This window comes from Oryx dammah, unplaced genomic scaffold (assembly GCF_014754425.2).
Source record: "Oryx dammah isolate SB20612 unplaced genomic scaffold, SCBI_Odam_1.1 HiC_scaffold_5, whole genome shotgun sequence".
In the NCBI taxonomy this organism is placed as follows: domain Eukaryota; kingdom Metazoa; phylum Chordata; class Mammalia; order Artiodactyla; family Bovidae; genus Oryx; species Oryx dammah.
The window spans coordinates 13,947,051-13,962,606 of record NW_024070189.1 but is presented as its reverse complement, the minus strand read 5'-3'; the positions used below and the strand labels follow the sequence as shown (position 1 = coordinate 13,962,606).

The window sequence follows — 15,556 nt, the reverse complement described above, 5'->3', positions numbered from 1 at the left end:
TAGAGTGAGATATGAAGTATAACCCCTAATCATACTCATAAAAGGGGAGATAGAGTATCTCCATTTTAGGCAAAAATATGAGGGCCCTATTATGGATTGGCTGTTTGTGTTCCCCAAAATTCACACTTTGAAGCCCTACCCCCAAATGTGATCGTCTTAAGAGGTGAGGCCTCTGAGAGGTATCAACAATTCGGTTTAGATGACATCATGGGGGTGAGGCCCCAATGATGGGATTCATGCCTCTTGTTAGAGAAGACACTGGAACTTCCCCTCTCAACCACATGAACACGGAGTGGGAAGTCAGCCTTCACCTCCAACGTAAGCCAGGAAGAAGGCTCTCACCAGGAACCAAATTTTCCAACACCGTGATCATGGACTTCTCAGTCTCCAAAACTGAGAAAATAAATTATTTCTGTTGTTTAAGCCACCCAGTCTGTGGTATCTTTGTTTTAGTAGCCCAATCAGAGTCTCAGATAACTAAGGGATTTATATAGAAGTAAATGTACCCTCTAGAAAACTTGGAGCTTGAATGTAAGCGTCTGTTTGACTGAAACATTGGTATCTTCTCTGCAGGGCAAAATGCAGAATGGAAAAGGCCATAGCAATTTGTGAGCCCTGCTCTGGCTTAGCAGAAGGTATCAAGTATGTTCATTGATCTATTGATTCATATACTCCATTCAACCATCATTTCTGGAATACCTACCACGTACCATTAAATACTTAACAATGAATTCCTTAGGAGCTCAATATTTTTGCTCTTTTGGGGCTCACATTTGGTAGAGGAGAGGTTCATGAGCCACTAATCCTTAAATATTTCCTTCCTCTCTCTGTGTCTTTGTACTATGTGTCTCCTGATAAACGTTTCTTGTCCCATCCTACACTCAGCCTTGAAAGTTTCTCCTTAGCCTTCCAAGACCTGGTGCACCTCTGGTGAACTTCCTTCCCTCATCAGTCCTTTCTGGACCTGCCTCTTCTGCATTCCCATGGAATCCCCCATGGTTTGCTGCTGGAACATGATCCCCTTATATTGCCGTTGTACATTGCATTCGGAGATCTTTGAGGATAACGTTTGCATTTGCGCCTGAAGTGAAAGTGAAAGTCACTCAGTTGTGTCTGACTATTTGAGACCCTTTGAACTGTTTGGACTGTATAGTCCATGGAATTCTTCAGGCCAGAATACTGGAGTGGGTAGCCTTTCCCTTCTCCAGGGGGTCTTCCTAACCCAGGGATCAAACCCAGGTCTCCTGCATTGCAGGAGGATTCTTTACCAGCTGAGCCACAAGGAAAGCCCAAGAAACTGGAGTGGGTAGTCTATTCCTTGTCCAGCGGATCTTCCCGACCCAGGAATCGAACCGGGGTCTTCTGCATTGCAGGTGGATTCTTTACCAACTGAGCCACCAGGGAGCCCACATTTGTGCCCAGAACTTTATTATTCAATAAATATGTATTGGAAAAGGGAATGAATGAGCATAGCATTGATCCTACCTTGTCTCAGCCAGACTCCAGTGGAATATGTTGACTTTCTTAATCTGGTTCTTTACATATCAGCACTGTTGGACAATGTGCTGCTCATATTAAAATTCTGTTGTGCTATAATTTGTCAATACGTATGTTCCGCATGCCTACCATGTTCTAGGAACTGTGTTATGCCTGGGGGCACAAATATGAATAAGACATAGTTGACTTTATAGTCTGGAGGGCCTTACAGTCTGGAGACACACAAATAGGTCATTTTATTATAATATCATCTACATTGGGCAGAGATAAGGAGAAATCTGAGATAAGAAGGGCTACTAGGAAGGACGGTGTGAACTCAGCCCAACCTGAGTTTTTAGTAACCCTATGATACTCTTCCTGAACCTATGATATTTTAAAAATGTGATTTATCCCACACCTATTACATGACATATATAATTCTCATTGCCATAAGATTAATCTGATAAATGAACCTACACAAGAAACCTGAAAATAAGCTATTTTCCCAGTTTGAATATTTAAAAACTGAGCCTTGCCCACATTTATATAGTTAGTAAATGTAAGAACTAGGATGAAAATCCAGGTCTCTCTCATTGTGTAGGCTCTGTGTAGACTGACATGACATCAAAGTTATATAATAGATGGTACATACTGGTCTTGAAGTGAAATCTCAACTGTTTCATATTATCTATGTGAACTTAGGTAAGTCACTCTGAAGAAACTTTGAAGCCTTGCTTTTCATCTATAAACTGAGATAAGAAAGTTACCTCAGGACAGTTGTAAGAATTAAAATATGAGATTTAATTTCAAATCACATAGCATGCAATTGTGTTTAGTTCAATGAATATTTATTAAGAAAAGATACTTCCTTCTCCTTAGGTCTCACCATAGGCCCATGAAGTTCTCGTGTTTGTGTAAAATGTTTTTTTTTTTTTCCTTGTGTGCAGACTTCAAAAGCACAGTTGTTAGCCATCTCTTGGGTCGTCTTGAGAATCTGAGTTTATATCAGTAGCTCTGAAGCTAGAATGTCTCCCAGTGGGGCATAAGTATATTTTTACTCTGGCTTCTTATTCCCCTGAGTTCTTGAGCACACTTGTGTGAAATGAATTTTTAAAAGACTGAAATTATTATGTAACCCTGCTTCTCTCCACTGATGATAGGGAATGGGTTTGACAGGAGATGAGCAATTCAGAGAAGTCCTAGGATTCCAGGGAATTTTAATGGGCAGCTAAATGTTGCCAGTAATTGTCAGAGCAAGACTCAGATGATCATGTCAAATCCTCATAAGCACCTTAATATTATTCCCTGCACATCTCACATCTGTGTTAGACAATTAATAGTTTGCCTCTTCTGCCACAATGAAGCCCAAAGCCATGAGGTTTGATAAGGGTGTGGGTGACAGTATTTCTCCTCCAGATAGGATTCTCAGATCAGCAATAACAGCATCACTTAAGAACTTGTTAGACATACAGAATCTTGGGCACCACCCTAGACCTACTAAGTTGGAGACTGCATTGCAAAGGGTCTCCAAGCGACTCTTGTACTCATTAAAGTCTGAGAAGTATGGCATTAGCCACTGATTAGAAAGCATTTGGGCACAGATCTAACCTGTGACATAGGCTAGTAAGATGGCAATAGATGGCTTGACTTCCTAGCTGTGTGACTTTGGGAAACTTAATTTCTCCAACCCTATTTCCTTATTTGTAAATGGGAGATAATAATAGTTCCTCTATCAACGGTTGTTAAAGAGTAAATATGTTAATAAATGTAAAGTGCTTAGAATACTTACTTGACTAATGGCAAGGGACCCAAAAATATGACTGTTTCACAAAAGATGATGGTGATAAAATAAACTCATCTAAGTCACAACAGAGTAGAAGCAGACAGTTACAAGCCTCAAAAATAATTTAAGTTAGAGACCACCAGCTTAGGTTCCTGAAGAATCTTGAAGTAGGGGAAATGTTGATACAGAGCGGGGTTTGAGTAGATAATCTCTGGGTCAGCCAAGACATCTTATCAGATAATAGGAAAAAGTCATCAAATATCTGATATGCCTATTGTATACCAAAATTTAAGTTAAAATATTGCTTCTCTATCTCTTATCATCATAAACCTGAGTTTTTATCTAAGTCTGTTTGCTAAAAAAAGTTAGACCATCAGTAAAATTGAAAGGGTATTTTAATAGTTGTAATGACTGTTGCCTTGTGAGTTTAGGACTAGACTATATTTGCTCTAACAGCATTTGCAAGAATATGTGCCATAAACAGCTTCATTTGTTCATCTATATTTATTATAGGAATTTGATTTTACTCTCAGTTCTGTTGATAATCAGCCTACTATTCTGTCTCTGATTTGGGCCTAAACAACTGGACCAGTATAAAAGGACTGTACAGATACTCTTAAAATTAGAAATCCAGATAAAGGCATAAAGCTTTTTTTTTTTTTAAAGTATTTTAATGTATTTTACAAGTAAAATAGTTACTTGCCAATTAATTTAATACTGTGTATTGCAGAATCTAAATTTGCCATGATTAACAAGTGTGTCATTGTGTGACAATTTAATTGGGCAGGACAGGTATATAAAATAGATTCATATTAGAACTGCTAATTGTATCTAATTGGGAAAATTTAAGTAGATTATGATAAAAGATACTGCACATTTATATATCATACAGTTAGAATAAGCACAACCTGACTTAATGATGTTTTGTGAGATTTTATGATGTTTTATGAGTAGTAATAAGATATAGATGTTTATTTGGTCATGCTTGCTATTTAACCTCGTCTTCCTCCCTCATTAATGTAGTGCTAACTGCCATTGATTCTTTTCAATGTGACCGAAAGGCATCTTTTAAAGCCATCTCTATTTTTGTAAATATAATCAATTCCTTCAAGTGTCCAGGTAATAGACTCTCTTCTGAAAATATATATACAGATAATAATCACTTAGATAATTAAACAGAAGAGATTGTATAGGTTCTTGTGCACAGAGCATAATGGTATTTAGTTTATATGCTGGATGATATTTGCAAACGGTAATGAAATTTGCTTCTGAGAAATAAACTTCCTCTGCTGATAGAAAAATTCCCTCCTCAGATGACAAAGATTTTCCTGCACTAGCATTTGCTCCGTTTGAACTGCTCTGGCACCATAATGTCAGAGTTTTCTCTTTGGCTCACTTGGGTAAACTGTGATAACTCTCCTAAATACAGAAATGGTTTTGTTCCAAATGCTGAAGTTCTAACTAATCAGAGTAACATAGCTCGTTGGTACCGCGGGAAACCAGGAGAGGAAAGGAGGGAGAAAGTCTCACAGTTGTCTTTGTTCCCTGGTGTTAACAGATTTAAAACTTCACCTTTACCGCAAGCTATACCTCTGTAAGGACGGTGACGAGGCCCAGCTGTGTGCCTTGGCCCTCCTACAATACCAAGTGGATTTCGTCAAGGCCTCTGTCGTAAGGGTGAAGGAGCTCATTCGTTTAATGATACATTGGCTCAAGACATCATTTGCCAGCCCCACCGAAGAGAACAAGTATGTAACCAGCACACGGGTACCCGTGAGCCTTTCGATTTTCACGTTCCTTTGCTCTGCTCTTTCAGGTCCCACGTCTTTCTTTGGTAGGCAGAGCGAGTACGTGTAGAGAGGGAAAGAGACAGAGAGAAAGGAGAGAGAGAGAATGAAGGTTGTTATAAAATATGGAACATCTGTCTTCTATTATTCCGGGTATAACATAACGATTTGGTAGAAACCAAAATATTCAGTGGCATAAGCAAATGGGTTTCTGCAAGGAAGGAAGGCACAGGAAAGGAACAGGGAAACTGTTAGCATGATCCGCACGCGTCCTTCAGTGTTCACCCTTGGGGTGCCTTCCCCTGTAACCGATTCTAACAGAGCAGAGGCGTCCTCTGTGGAGACGGGCCGCCTCCAAAGCTAATGATATGGCTGTTGTAGTCTTTTTCCCTCACTTCGGTAGCAACAGACTCTAATGTACAGTAAAGGGATGTGAGGGAGACTCAGATACTGGTTTTAAGTACTTTAAGATAAACTTTTGAAAAACAGCTAGAGTATAGTTGTATGAATTCTCCATTTGGCAGTAATAGCAGAGACAGCGGGTTTATTATAACATATTTATATACGGCCATTTTCTACATGGAATAAATCTTCATCTTTATATGAAGTTGTTAACAGTCTTGATTTGTTCATCTGAATCACACGCTCTGTTTACTCTTGTATGTTTCTCTGTTTAATATTGATGATGACATTAGGCGGTTTGTTAAAACAGACGTTACTCCTGTGTGGTTACTGCCTATCTCTATGCATCTCTAACCATCCTATATTTTTTTTCTCTTTTGGTTGAGTAAAAATTTACTAGTGAAAATAGAAAAAACTAGTGAAAACAGAAAAAAGAAATAAACCTTCATACCTTGAGGAGATTCTTGGTCAGATGACAAGCCTGGTTTTGAAATCTAACAGATTTATTTTTGGTAGTGGAAAGCAAGAAGAAACTTATCTATTAGTGAAGCAGAAAAATCATTCTAAGGCTTAAAAAAGGTGGTATTGTGGGGAATTTGGACCACATATGTTCCAATACGATAATTGGTTTTCTATTTTGGGAAAGTAATCTGGCAATGTGTATTAAGTATTTATTATGTGTTAAGGATTTTAAAATATTTGAACCATTTGTCAGCTTAATTCCCCTCTGAGTTAAAAATAAAAAAAGGAAAAAAGTCAGAAGTAAAAAGAAAAATATTTATTATTTGGTTTTTAAAAGAAGAATTGAGGCCATTTGTATTAAAATATCATTTAAAAAGTTTATACAAAATAAAGATTTTAAAAAGAGAGATCAGAAATGCTTAAATGAACTACCCTTACAGAAAATAAATCACATAAAAAAAGTAATTTGTATAAGCATACTCAGAATAGTGCCACTAAAGATAGTGAAAATTGGGAAGGAAAATTCCCCTGAAGTGCAAGTAAATTTGTCATATAATTTTGATGAACTACTATTCAAGAAAAGTTTGGGAAACATGGAAACATTTACATGAAACAATTTCAAATGACTAAAACAGGATACAAAATAATATGAACACATATCAGAGCTATATAAATATATGTTAATAATGGTATAAAAATGTGAAGTAAGATAGTTCAGTGCTTATTAAGTCTCCCCCCACCCCCACTATATTTTCTTTCATAAAATGTAACGAACATCTCCTGCTTGAGTAACTTTCAACCATGATTTACTTTGGGCATTTGGGAGCATCAGTAGAAATGGATTTTAAATCTTGTTCATTGTTGACAACCCCTGAGGGAAAAATCACAGGAACTGAGCTACTGATCATCTGAAATCACTGAAATGATTCACTATTCATTACCAGGACAAGAGATTTTGTCTACTTTTAGTTTTTCTATTTCCTTCATTGAGGTAAAAACAAACGTTTAATGTAATAGTAGGAAAATGCTACTCTGTTTCCCCTAAATTCTATTAGAGGAAAAAAATTGCATAATTTTGCAATATATCATCAAAAGATATTTCTATGACTAATGGATGCCAATGCAGTAAAAACACATATTTGGATATCAACCACCATGAAATCCTAAAATTCTCATGTTGGATTTTTTCCTCTTTTCCTCCCAAGTTTGTTTATCAACTTTCATTTTTTCCACTGATAAATAAACTACAATTTAAAAGACTTAATGTAAAAAAAGCAAACACGTTTCTTTCTTCATCCTCAATCCCCAACTACCAACAATGTGTTTAGAGCATATTCTCCAAGTTTGTTTTTTGTGTATATTTAATTTTTTAAAATGTATTTGCTGTTTATTGTTTTAAATTTTTTTCAGTTAATCTATATTGTATCTTTAGATCTGTACATTGTGAGCTACCTTGCTTCTTGTACAGGACAACACTGTCTAAAATAGAATGTGAAGTTCAAATATGAGCCTCATATGGAATATGATATATTCTAGTAGCCACATTAAAAAAGTAAAAAGTAATAGGCGAAAGTAATTATATTTACCCAGTATATTCAAAATGTTATCTTTATAATATGAAATCAATGAAAAAATTACTCACATATTTTACTTTCTTTATATTTCTTGAAAATATAGTATATACTTAAACTAGCCACATGTCAAATGCTGTTATGCCCAGAGTCCGAGTCCCCAAAACTGAGAGAATAAGACGTCCACAGCAATGCAAAAGCATGAAGGGGTTTATTGCTAGCTAGGGCTCAAGTCTCATCCAGCGCAGTGGAGTCTTGATGAGAGCCCCGAGTTCTGAATCACATCTACTTTTATACAGACGGTTCTTTGTTCCTGTAACAGCATAGCTGATTGGTTAAACCGTACATGCGTGCAGGACTTTTATCCTCGCATCCCTATCCGGATTGGCTCAGGTCTGGCGCGGGCGGGGGGGCTACAGGGATTTTTTTCTGATTGGTCAGGCTACACTGCCTGAGGGAGTTCCCAGTGCCTCAGCTTTCCTAGAGACTAAACCTCAGGCCTAGCCTGCCCCTTAGAGCCTGTCCTGGCTTCGGTTTGGTCCTAACATTCCCCCCTGTCTTCAGCTACATAGAGGAATCTTCCTCTTTATTTTGGGGCAGGGCCTGATACTACTGTTGCCTCAGTACCATCAGTTGGACAGTATTGACTCGGTCTTTTACAAAGGCAACAAGCTTAGTTATTATGCATGGACCAAAAGTAAGTATTAATAGTAGCACTATTAGAGGGCCCACCAGGGTGGAAATTAGCGTTGTTAACCACAGGGACTGTTGGAACCAGGACTCAAATTAATTTTGAGACATTTTTCTTTTTTTTGATTTAGCCCTTTTCTTATCTTGGCCAGGGACTCCCTGATTACCCGAGTGATTCACAGAAAAACAACGTTTTTCCCCTAACACAGCACATAGGCCCCCTGAGAGACTTCATACTCAAGATACTTTTTGGGAATTGGGGCGGAGGTCTCTTTCTTCTGTAACTTCTTCCTGCTGTGCATGGGCGTAGGCCTGCCTAGCAGAGCAGAAGTCTCTCTACCTGATCTAAGTCGGGGTTTCCACATCTGAAACCAGCTTCTACCCTTGTAGTTGCAGCAATTTAGTTGGCCCCTCTCAGAGATGAAACAGACAAGGGCCAAACAAAAGACCTAATAGGATGGTCATCTCTGGTCCCTGGAAACAGAAGGCAACATTTGGGGTGAGGGTTACAGGGTTTGTGACCCCTTCTGATTGGTTGGTGGTGAGGCAACAGAGCAGTGCTCCAAGAATCTTGTGTTCAGTCTGAAGTTACCATCTCCCACCTGGGTGGGGGCTCAAAGACATTGTTATGCATATTTCTTTGAGTAGGAACCAGGACTCTGTCTGGAGGCTGTACCAACCTTTGATTGTTTCTGTTTTTGTATCCCCTCCCTTCCCTGATTAGCAGTTGTTTGAATCCACACGTTGGAATTCAGGGAAGGCAAGGAGGCTGAACAAAGTCTATATCCTACCGATAAGAAATGGAGAACACAGAGCAGATCTGTACTCCAGAGCCCCAGAGAGTCCCGCTCAGTTTTAATTTTAGGGAACTAGGCAACAATGACTATGATAACTTCCTGTCAAAATGGGGCATAGGACTGCCCCAGCTTGGAGCAATACAAGCTCTAATCTGAAAGTACACCCATAGCATCACCTAGTTATTTCCCAGGATATCTGAACCATAGCTATTCTATTTTGACTTTTAATTGTAAACTTTTCCTTAGTAGCCAAAGCAGATTTTACCGTTAATGACGTCAGTGTTTCTCTAGGTATGAGAAGATGCAAGAATTGGGACTCATAAAATCTTCTCCTGAAAAGATCTAACTATCTGATGGCCTGTTCTGCCAGTTTTTCCCAGAACACAGAGTGCCTCATTCCTGACTTTTACCCTGAACTCTTTTCAGGGGCGTTGAAAGTCAGCAGTTGCAGTGGCCATGATTTAATCTTTGTAGATGCAGATAACGAGTGTCAGTCTTCAGTTGGCAGAGCCCCTTTTTGTTTATAAACTTGACCATGATTATGAGGGGGGGCACTTCATGACCATTTTATCCCATGGTGCTGAGAATGTCTATTCTCAGGTTTGGCAAAGATTCTGTTGACAGGCCACTCAATGTGCTGTTACTGGATTAGGCCATAAAACAGTATCCAAAATTCTCTGGACCACCTGTCTTATTAGCTTCTTGGTCCAGGAAAATATTTCCTCTTGTTGCTTCTTGCCATATCTAGAGTTACACTGTTACCATCATCGATCTCATATGGGACTGTATATTATTTTATTAGAGGCCTAATACACACATTTGACAGTGTAAGAAACAGCAATTTTGTAAGACAGGGGAAATAAAAATAACATAGCCAGCAGTATTAGTAAAGTCACAAGTAAGACTTATGTTAGGAACTTCCATTAGATGTAGCCCAGTATATCTTCAGGTCATCTGACTTTGTCCTGTAGAATCTTTATCTTTTAGGGAAATTATATATTGGCACCATCTATAAGGCACATAGCCCAGTTTTTTAGTGTTACTAGACTGATTATCTTTAGTATGATTTAATTAATTATTTATTTTTTTTTAACAGAGGAGACTTTAAACCTAAATTATTGTAGCCTGGTATTATCTATATAAATCCATCCCATAATTGTGGGAGATTTTTCCCTTCTTTATGGAAACTTTTCTTGTTCTGATTGAGCTTGGGTAGTAGAAAAAAGTTCAAATTTATAGCCAGAGTCAGAGCAGGCATTATTAATTGGCCCGGTGAGGGGATCCTATCTAGTAATACCATAGTGACCTGAATATGACTATAATTTTTAAGTAAATTTTCTCAGGGCCAACCAGTTAGAGTCTGGTAGTAGAGAAATTTACCAAGGTAACCCGGAACTAGACACAGATAATTGGCCACAAACCCAACAATTGGATTGATTTTTAAAACTAGTATAGGATCAGGCCTATGATAGAAAAGCATTTGACTTGTATGTAAAGGTCTAAGAAGTCAAGAAAACATAAATGATCATACAAATCAGGTCCAGCATCTTGGGGAAGCTGTCTCCCTCTGATGTCATCATCTTCTCATCCTGGTGTACTGTAGTTTTTCCTGATAAAAAAGTCCTTCCATCCATGTTGGAGACAGTCCCTTAAATTATGACTTTTTCCCGTCATGGTTGCAGGTCATGAGGCATCTGATCTTCATCCATGAGATAAACTTCAGAAACAAGCTTAGGGTGTTTTTCAAGAATTCAATTAAATTTTACATCAATATCACATAACAGCAAAGAACTATCTAAGAGATGAGTCTTACTAGATGCAGACCTCTATTAACAAACTGGGATTTAACGTTTTGAAATATCTTTTTTTCTTTATAGTTACTCTTATTTTTATTAAATATAACCAAATTAAGGCTAGTTTATTTGCAAAATAGGTCTGTTCTCACTGATTTTGGTCTGATGATTTTTATAACCATAATTGATTATAGGCTTTTTATTTTTCTGAAACATTTATAGAGTCTCAGACTGAACTTTTAAAATAAAACAGGGCTGGGAAACTCACACCAAAGGCTTATCACAGATTCTGCCTAACAAATCTAGGGGAATTCTTCCCTTTTAAGGTCTCAAAAATTTCTTGAGATTTTTGTATCCATGAGATAACCTTCCTAACTCATTTGATGAACTTACTGGAAACCTAAGAACTTCCAATTTTTAGAGGAGTCAGAAAATATAATTGTTTTGTTTATAACGTTTAATTTTACCAAAGTATTGTCATAATTAGTTTGAGAGGAAGATTTTCCCTACTTTCTGAAAACATAAGATTCAAACCCATAATTTTTCAGATAGAAACCATAAAAGTTATAAGCATATTCACTGGTTCATTCAGTCCTTTTGCTAACTTTTTGTGAAGTCATCAGGTTTTTCATTAAAATACCAGGACATATCAGAATGTTAAAAACTCCATATAATTTCTAGGATATCTAGTTAATTTACCATATATGATAACATGAGCAGATTTATTATTACTCATTTGATAATCTTTTCCATGTAATTTAACCAACCAAATAAACACAGTTTAATATCTCTCCTTGGGATGTTCCAGGGGCCCTCTGAAGCACCCCAAAGTTAGCTAGAGATATAAAAGCTCATATCTCATTTACATTTTTAGAAGTTTCTTCACTTGAGGTAATTTCCTTGTTGATAAACTTATAACAGATATAATATTTAACTTATATTAATCCTAGGCACAATGAAAATATTCTACTTAACATTAATTATTTTAAGACATGTCTATATTAGATAGGTTAACAAACATTAATATCAGGTATTTAACATTGAATATTTCCGAGTTCACATGAACCTGGAATTTATTGTTTAATTTAGAATTACTTGATTTGTAAGTGCTTATCCTTTTTTTATTTTTTTAAGCCAAATAAATAGAGCTCATATACATATTAACTACAAAAATATTACCAAGACATATTTAGACAGACACAGTGCAAGATCTAGCTTTAAGTCTTTTTTTTTTTTCTGTTTTTCCTCAGTGTCAGGAGTTAGAGATGGTCTAGATAAGTGTTCCTGAGAGCCCTGGTCTCAAGGCACAGGGAAAGAAAATCAAGTTCTAACAAAACGACGGCAGTCTAAACCACATGGTGGCCAGACAAAGCAACATTTCCTTCTCCAGGGGATCTTCTCGACCCAGAGATGGAACCCAGGTCTCCCATATTGTAGGCAGACTATTGTAGGCAGACGCTTTAACCTCGGCTCCATCACGGAAGCTCTTAAATACAAAAATATAGTCTCTCAGGAAACCTCCTACAGAGACACAGAACTTCAGATCTAAGTACTAACATCAAAGATTTCAAGGGAGGAAAGGAAGCCAGGTTGAAAGAAGAAGGGGGAGGAGGCAGGAGAGGGGGACAAAAGGAGTGGCCTTACAAATGTCTCCTGCCACCTACAGATACCCAGGCATTACGGGACTTTTCCCTGGGCCTCCAGAGAAGGGAGGACTGGAACTCGGCCCTACCAGAAATCAGAACCAGGATTCGAGTTCTCTGCCAAAATGAGGTGATCAGTCTCCAATCCTCAGCTCAGGCTGAGGGCCCTTCGACCAGATTCCTGCGTCCAGGATCGGGGGAGGGACTAGAAAAACAGGGAAGGATAGGAAGGGTTAAGGAGAGGAAAGAGAGAGAGGAGGGGAGAGAGGTCAATAAAGTCTCTTGTTCCTTACCAGTCGGGGCACTCTGGCCAGTTGTCCGCGTCAGGAGGAGACCAGGGACAAAAGGGTCCCGGTTGCGGCCACTGGGTCTGGTCCATTGGCAGGCAAGCTGGCCCCTGAGTACCCCGAGTGGTCAGGATGTCAGTCTTGGCTTTTTCACCAATAACGATAGATTTTGCGCCCTAGATTTGAAATCGAAAAATAGTCAGTCATAAGGGACAAAGGAGTAGAAGTCGCTTGCCCCATGATTACAGAGAAGAACGCAGGAGACAAAATGAACACACAAAGAGCAGAGGCAATGCCGGCACTCACATAGACACAACAAACAGATAACAAATACACATCGGCCGAGAACACAGCACTAGGTCTTCCTGGGCCCCCCTGAAACTTTCTTTTCTTCGAGGTAATCTTACCAACAAGGCGTCCACAGAGCCAGCCGCCTCCCCAGCACAATGCTGGGCCTCGGCGTTACGCTGGTCTTAACCAGAACTAACACCGGTGTTCAGATATCTCTCCTCCTAGTGAGGAAGAGTGTTATTCTTCCCAGTTAAAGGGATCCCAGACGAGACCCCAAATGTTATGCCCAGAGTCCGAGTCCCCCAAACTGAGAGAATAAGACGTCCATAGCAATGCAAAAGCATGAAGGGGTTTATTGCTAGCTAGGGCTCAAGTCTCATCCAGCCCAGTGGAGTCTTGATGAGAGCCCCGAGTTCTGAATCACATCTACTTTTATACAGACGGTTCTTTGTTCCTGCAACAGCATAGCTGATTGGTTAAACCGTACGTGCGCACGGGACTTTTAACCTCGCATCCCTATCTGGATTGGCTCAGGTCTGGCGCGGGCGGGGGGCTATGGGGATTTTTTTGATTGGTTGACCTACACTGCCTGAGGGAGTTCCCAGTGCCTCAGCTTTCCTAGAGACTAAACCTCAGGCCTAGCCTGCCCCTTAGAGCCTGTCCTGGCTTCAGTTTGGTCCTAACAATGCTCATATTCACATATGGCTGGGGGCTGCCATCTTGGACAGTGCAGTAGGACATGTACCATAAAATCATCTAGTTAGTTCCCTACTGATGAACATTCCAATATTTACTATTTCAAACAATAAAATAAAAAACATACTTTTATTTATATCTGTCTTTGAGTACTTGTAGATGTTTCTACAGAGTGAATTCATCGAAGTGAAAAATGCTAGGTCAATAGGATGGAACAAGTCAAATTTTAATAGAATTGACTCCAAAAAATACTTTATTAATTTAGAGTCTCACCTATAGAGTGTTCATATCCTCACAAACCCACCAATGTTGGATATTATAATTCCTGCTTTTCGCCAATCAGATTGATGGGAATATTGTTATTATTTGCTAAGTAGTAAGATTGAGAATGAAATTTCTTCCTCTGTTAATTGCCTTTAGAGCTGGGATTTTTCTGATAACTGAATAAACTTGTCTTCACTTTCTGGGTTCATTCTGTGTCTAGATTTCGGAGACTTCCCTCCTCTTACACGGTGGAGCTCCTCACCATATATATCTGGGAACGGGCGGAGAAGCCCCTGTCCTTCAGCCTGGTGCAGGGAATGAGGGCAGTCCTCAAACTTCTGGTTCAATATGCAGATATCGACGTGGTTTGGCACAGACACTATCATCGCAAGTTCCCCATTTTTGTAAAAGTTAACCAGAAGCGCACAAGGTAACTATTTATCTTCCCTACCCCCTTAGGATATAGGAAATGGGTTTGTCATCAAGGAAGGAAGTCTGGAGCAAAGAGTAGCTTTAATGGGATTCAGTGTAAATGAGACGGTCCTGATTACTACAAAGTCATTTCCTTTAATTGCTTCTCACAGAACTTTAATTCTAAAGTGCGAATTAAGAGGAATTTGAGCAAAACGAATAGAATGTGGTTATAGACAACAAGTGAAGTGGAAATGGAAGACCTAATCCAGGGAGGACAGACTTCCTCAGTTGGGAAGGGAAAATGAGTAGGGGTCAGGGTTAGTGGGATTCCAACAGGCATGGCTGGTCCTCCCATGGTTCCTGGAGATTCCTTTTCTTAACAGAATTCCATCCTTAACTCCAGCATTCTCCTCTTCTACAAATATGGCATCTCTGGTGGTTCAGACGGTAAAGAATCCACCTGCAACTCAGGAGACCTGGGTTCAATCCCTGAGTTGGGAAGATCCCCTGGAGGAGGGCATGGCAACCCACTCTAGGATTCTTGCCCGGAGAATCCCATGGACAGAAGAGCCTGGTGGGTTGCAGTCCATGGGGTTGCAAAGAGTCAGACACGACTAAGCACAGAGCACAACCATCCGGCAAATTGCAACTGGTTTAGAAATGGAGAGTGGGAGGTTTGTTTTGCTTTGTTTTAGGCCATTCATTTTAGACCCTGTAAATCCTACTGTCAACGTGTGTGACACCTGCAATGCTTGGGATGAAGTTGCCCATGTGGCGAAACTCAGCTTGGGGAAGCCTCTCTTCAGCGGAGTGAGAGCTGAGCCCCCCTGGCTTTTCACAGATGCCTGGTAAACTGGGTGAGGAGCTCCTTACTGTGCTTGCATTTCTATGGAGAAATAAAAATGGTTCAAAACATATTGCCAAGAACACTCTGGATGAAAAGCAATGTGATGAAAATTGTCTAAATTTAATTCACCACTTTAGTGTACCCAATCTTTAATAAACATCGCTTAAGATAAAGGGATCTGCTTCAGCCTTTAAGAGAATTGAATTCCCCTCCCCCATTTTTTGGATTCACTTGCTTTGGTGGCCTTGTGACCAGAAAACATAAAAAAAAAAAAAAAAAACAAGTGTAGACAGTAAACAAATAAATAAAATCCCCAGATCCATTGAGAGAGGATTAACTGAAAGGGTAAAATA

The 15,556-nt window shown here is 39.1% G+C and overlaps 1 protein-coding gene across 1 annotated transcript in view; it reads left to right on the top strand.

The window, feature by feature from the left end:
* LOC120863260 (2'-5'-oligoadenylate synthase 1-like) overlaps positions 1-15,556 on the top strand; it is a 29,758-nt gene extending 14,202 nt beyond the window's left edge. The window contains exons 7-9 of the mRNA XM_040239365.1: positions 4,818-5,007; positions 14,163-14,372; positions 15,052-15,556. Coding sequence (XP_040095299.1) covers positions 4,818-5,007; positions 14,163-14,372; positions 15,052-15,208 — 557 coding nt within the window. The 3' untranslated portion in view covers positions 15,209-15,556. The remainder of the gene's footprint in view (positions 1-4,817; positions 5,008-14,162; positions 14,373-15,051) is intronic.